Source organism: Myotis brandtii, unplaced genomic scaffold, assembly GCF_000412655.1.
Source record: "Myotis brandtii unplaced genomic scaffold, ASM41265v1 scaffold1137, whole genome shotgun sequence".
Taxonomy (NCBI): domain Eukaryota; kingdom Metazoa; phylum Chordata; class Mammalia; order Chiroptera; family Vespertilionidae; genus Myotis; species Myotis brandtii.
Genome location: NW_005353916.1, coordinates 168582 through 174126, shown reverse-complemented (window position 1 = coordinate 174126; position 5545 = coordinate 168582). Strand labels below are relative to the sequence as shown.

At 39.6% G+C, this 5545-nt stretch overlaps 1 protein-coding gene across 1 annotated transcript in view; it reads left to right on the top strand.

Annotated features, from left to right (window-relative positions):
- Nucleotides 1-4070, top strand: part of SLC30A8 (solute carrier family 30 (zinc transporter), member 8) — a 22224-nt gene extending 18154 nt beyond the window's left edge. Inside the window, exons 5-6 of the mRNA XM_005857823.2 lie at nt 1567-1701; nt 3309-4070. Of these exons, the coding sequence (XP_005857885.1) occupies nt 1567-1701; nt 3309-3454 (281 nt within the window). The 3' untranslated portion in view covers nt 3455-4070. The remainder of the gene's footprint in view (nt 1-1566; nt 1702-3308) is intronic.
- The last annotated feature ends 1475 nt before the right edge of the window (nt 4071-5545 follow it).

Genomic DNA, 5545 nt, shown 5'->3' with positions numbered 1-5545 from the left:
CCACATTATATATAATATATACATATAAATATTTACATATATACATATAATGTATACATACACATATAATGTATATATACACATATAATGTATGTATGTATTTTTTAAACAAATAGGATTCTGGATTTGTACTTATTTTGCTCTGCACTTGTTTTTTTCACTTGGATATCTTTCCATTTAAATACATACATAGAAACACCCCATTTTTTTTACATAGCTATAAACTATTCCACTGTATGCATGTACTTGCTTATTGATGGCCATTGCAAACAATGGTATAATTAACATTCCTGTGCATATATATATTTTAGCATTTGTACACCTTTGGAATAATTCCTAGAAATGTTATTTCCATTTCAAAAGTTCTGTGCATTTTAAAATTTGACAGATATGGTCATTTCTACCAAAAAACTATTTCAACATCTTTTTGGCCAATAGAATATAACAGTGCCCATTTCCTCACATGTTCACCAACATGGGGTATTATCAAACTGCTGATTCTTTTCCTTCCTAATCTGATTGGTGGAATATTTTATCTTATTTACTTAATATGCAATTCTATAACTGAGCGATTTTTTCATTTATTTATTAATCTGGGAAATTATTTTTTAAACACTAATTTGAGTACTTTCCTGGATGCATTAATATTTTTGCAGGCTCTCCGTCAGGGGAAAAATGGTCTCTAGAATGTGATGGAGCACAGAGGTCCGTGGGAGCATAGCCTCGTGCTCGTTGACATTATTTCATGGAGTAAAATAAGTAATAGTGGGCTTGTGTTCCTCATGAACGTAAAGAGATAAATGAGGCAAGAGAGACAAAAAGTAATGGGATCATGACTTCATCATAAGGGTCCTAGATGAACGACAGCAGGTCTTCAAGAGCCAAATGAAACTCTGCAGAGATGACACACTAGGCATAATAGTCAACTGTGGGTTGCAATCCCTAGAGTCTAGCATTTGCATAACACCTCACGCTCAGAGCATGAACTGCAGACCCTCACATCCCACTTATGTATGTGGCCTTAGCAATGCTTTTTAACCTTTCTGTCTCCCAATTTCTCCTCCAGTTAAATAGGAATCGTAGCACTGATAAAACTAGCTCGTAAAGTTCTTGTAAATATGAAAATAAGATAATCATTATAAATAAAGTACTTAGCATAAACCTTGACCTACTATAGGTTCTCAACAAAGCTATGTCTTTATTATTATTACTATAATACAACAACTTCACCCATGATTGTATATACATTCTATGACTAATCTGAGAAAAAACCCCACTAATTTGTTTCTGCTATCCTGAGCTTTGTGCAGCTAATTAAGTAAAATTACATATTGACCAACTCTTTGTTATCTCTGCGAAATAATATGAAGAGGGATTAAACTAAACTCAAATTGTAGAGAATTTTAAATTAGCCCTGAGGAGAAAATCCCAATGAGTAAGGCTCTTACATCCTGAAAAGGCGGGTTAAGGATCCCCCCCGACCCCGGCTTTACAGCTCCAATTGGCCATCTCGATGAGCTATATTCAGTGGAATAACAATAGCCTCCCACTCTTTCCTTCTGTCAGGTGTGCCGAAGAACCTCAACTACAATGCCGTGAAAGAGCTGATCTTAGCGGTGGATGGGGTGGTGTCTGTGCACAGCTTGCACATCTGGTCTTTGACAACGAACCAGGTGATTCTCTCGGCTCATGTTGCTGCAGGTCAGTAAGACTGGACAAAGTTCAGCCTTTGTTCTGTAAAGTCAGTAATTTTCCTCCTTTTTGTAGAGCTGCCCTTAGTGGTCCATACCTGTCTAAACAACTGTGAAATACTTTGTATTACCAAGGGCCTTTGAAAACCATACCCCTTGTCAATGTTGTCATGGCAATGATGATTCTGATGATATCCCTAGAGGCTGACTGAAAAGAGTAGGACAAAGGGGGTAAAAATGCCACCCAAATTTGAAGTCCTTAGGTTCTGAAAATTAGACTTCACCTGTTTGGCTTGGTGCTCAAACAGTTAAATAATAGAGATAATTTCAACAATAAATCTTCATTGAGTATCTCCTGTGTTTGAGATGCTTTGCCTATCACCCAAGAAAGATGAAGCATACACAGGTTCCATCCTTAAGGTTCTTTTTATATTTTCTTTAAATATATTCTTACTGATTTCAGAGAGGAAGGGAGAGGGAGAGAGAGAGAAACATCAATGATGAGAGAGAATCATTGATTGGCTGCCTCCTGCATGCCCCACATGGGGGATCGAGCCCACAACCTGGGCAGGTGCCCTGACTGGGAATTGAACCGTGACCTCCTGGTTTCTAAGTTGATGCTCAACCACTGAGCCACGCCGGCTGGGGCTTAAGGTTCTAACAACCTAAAAAACTTGGTAGTAAAAATTAATGGTGATTTTTTTTTTTTACTGGATGGTTAGAAATTCTATAACCATGTGAGATAATTCTTAGGAAATTGGATTTATTCTAAAAATGACTTTCTCAAGTAGAAGGTGATTTTGTCCAGGGTATGTCCTAGAGCTGAGAAACTGGGTGGTGGGAGGTGTCTCTCTGCCTCGGGAGACAGGCCAAAAAGACACATTAGGCTGCTAGAAAATAACTCAGGAAGTTATGTAGACGCAGGGTACAGGAACATCGGTGACAGTCATTTGAGGACTTTGCTTTCTCAGACATCCCGATCTTTGCTGAGAGGCTCAGATCTGGCTACAGGGAATTTACAGCATCCACAACACTAATATTTTATTGCAAATGGAAGAACCTAGTAATCATGTTACTGTGGAGGGAATTTTACAGCCTCCTGATACCTTTGGGGACAAGAGAAAAGATGGAGTGAGGGTTGCTGCTCTAAGAAAGGCCTGTGGGGAGCTCTAAATGCTCCCTGCCTCCTGTCACCAGCCTTAATATAGGTTCTGATTAGATATAAGGGCTGCAACCCAGAGGTCCCTGGGGACTGGTGAGCAAGGCTGTATAAGAAATAACAGGTCTGTCTTGGCTTTTTCCAGGGCTCATTTCCACTTTCATACTCAGCCCCTAGGAGTACCAGACCCCAGAGATAATTGTGAAGAAGAGCTCCCATAGTGTCTGGGTACTTTGCTGCCCTAAAATCCCCCTCCTGCCCTCCATACACACACACACACACACACACACACACACACACCCCTTGTCTGTGCAGATGTAGCTGATTGTCAGAGCCAACCTGGCTCCTTCTGAGCACTAGGCCTGTGCCCCGCCCCACCAAGTACTTGAAGCTGCAATGTAGTAGTTGCCTATTTGTGTGCAATCAATGTCAGGCTCACTATGATTCCTCTTCAACAGCAGCCAGCCGGGACAGCCAGGGCGTTCGGAGAGAGATTACTAAAGCCCTCAGCAATAGCTTTCCTGTGCATTCACTCACCATTCAGATGGAATCTCCCGCCGACCAGGACCCCAGCTGCCTTTTCTGTGAAGAGCCCCAGGACTAGTTCAGTCAGACCATCAGCTTCCTGAGTTGACAGGTCACTACGTGATGCTCTGCAGTTCCTGGAACATAAAAAATAAGGAACCAAAGGAAGAAGTTTGAGAAATTGATGATAGAGTACAATGCACATTTTATACTTCTTTATTTAGCTCCACCCACCATGAATGAGATGCATTTGGATTCACTAATCAATACTGATTATCATCAGTAGTTGTGTTCCATTTCAGGAATACATGTGTGGGCCATTCCTAACTGGGGCTGAAATAACAACTGTTTGTAACTACAGGCCTTAAAAAGTGCATCGCCCTTCAATAGCACAGCCCAAAGATGAGTGGGTCAAGATGAACTAAGGGAAGTCTGATCAGGAATCTGTGGCAAGGAGAGAGTCACAACAATTTCCCAAAACTGGAGAAGTAAAAATAAGAAGAGTCAAGTCAAGGATAAAGAGAATCTGGAGGCCCAATACCTCATAAGAACTTGACTATCCCACCAGGTTGTAATATGATTTAAGGCAATTCTTTTGAATCCCTTTCTATCAACATCACTATTCACTAAATGGGGTAGAAATGCCCTTGCTCCATCTTGCTTATAAATTATGTTGTACTGTGTCTGAAACTATTGAATTATATTGTACTTCTCTGTATAAAAATTGTGGACAAATGCAAAATTATAAAGTTTACTGCTTTTTGAGAGTTTTCATATGGTAGGGCCTATTAATAAAAGAAAATGGGGAGACACAAAGAGGCAGATTACTTATTTCAAGTCACATGGAAAATAATTTAGTCAAAAAATTAATAAGGTCTTGAATAATATTTATAGAGTACTGACTATTGTCTAACTGGTCAATTTATCACCTCGCTTCACTCTAATGATAACTTTGAGCCTACAGATAAGGACATAGGCTCATATAGGTTAAGTGCCTTAACCATGTCTTTTATTCATTCATTCAAAAATATTTTTTTGAGGCAGGCTATGGACTGAGCATTGGTGGACCAAGCTGATATGGTCTTTGCCTTCATAGAGTTCTTTCCCTTTTGTGGGAGAGACAGGCATTGCACTAATAAATACCACCAAGAATGTAATACAAATAGTGACAAGTGATCATAAGAGAAAAGAGGGTGGTTTAGATTGGGAGAGGTCAATGGAGAGCCTCTCTAAAGAAATAGCTTCTGAGTTGAGAACTGAACAAAAAAGCAGGTGATAAGCAAATGAACAGTAGGAAGAAGCTGATTTTCAGAGAAGCAAGATCATGACTGGAAACCCTGAAGAATGAACTTGGTGTGTTTGAGGAATGGAAGGAGGACCCTGTGGTTGGAGGGCCCTACGTGAGGGGGTGAATTTAAGGACCTGAAACAGGAGAGATAAGCAAGTGCATGTTGGAAAGTAGCTGAAACCTAGATCTATGGTATTTTATCCAAAATCGCATCTATACTTTATCTTTGAACACTTTTATTTTTTTGGCTATTTCTTTTATTATGTTTTTCAAATACAGTTTACATTCACTATGACTCTCTATTAGTTTCAGATGTACAGCATAGTGGTTAGCCAATCATGTACTTTACAGAGCACACCCCACCCCCCACCGATATTTTAAGTACCCACCTAGCCCCATACATACTTATGATCTTTTTGTTTACCAAATAATCTACATTGAGAATGAGCCATTATTTCAGATTTGCGTGCAAATGACAAGACTGTTATTCAAAAGAATCAGATGAAAAAATTGCTGAGTTTAAAAGTGAAGAACTGAGAGCATTTCTTAGTGTATCCTATCCTGGGGAGCATGAAACTTGTACCATCTCTACAGAGTTTGGCTAAGGAAAGAGGACACTGAATGAATGGAAATGGTTGTGGGCTGACCCTCCAAAAGACCTTTCTCCCAGGGAACCTGAGTTATGCCAGTGACAATGGGGGTGTAAAGGTAGACATTAATGTACACAGGGAGAACTGAATGCCCAGCTTTCAAGACTTAAATTTAAATAGTAGTAAAGAAATGGATGGCTCACTTCAGTCTCTAGCCCAATAATATGTTCTAAACCAGGAAACATTTCACTGAGTTATTGGATCCTGACTCAGATGTCAGTGATATGATATT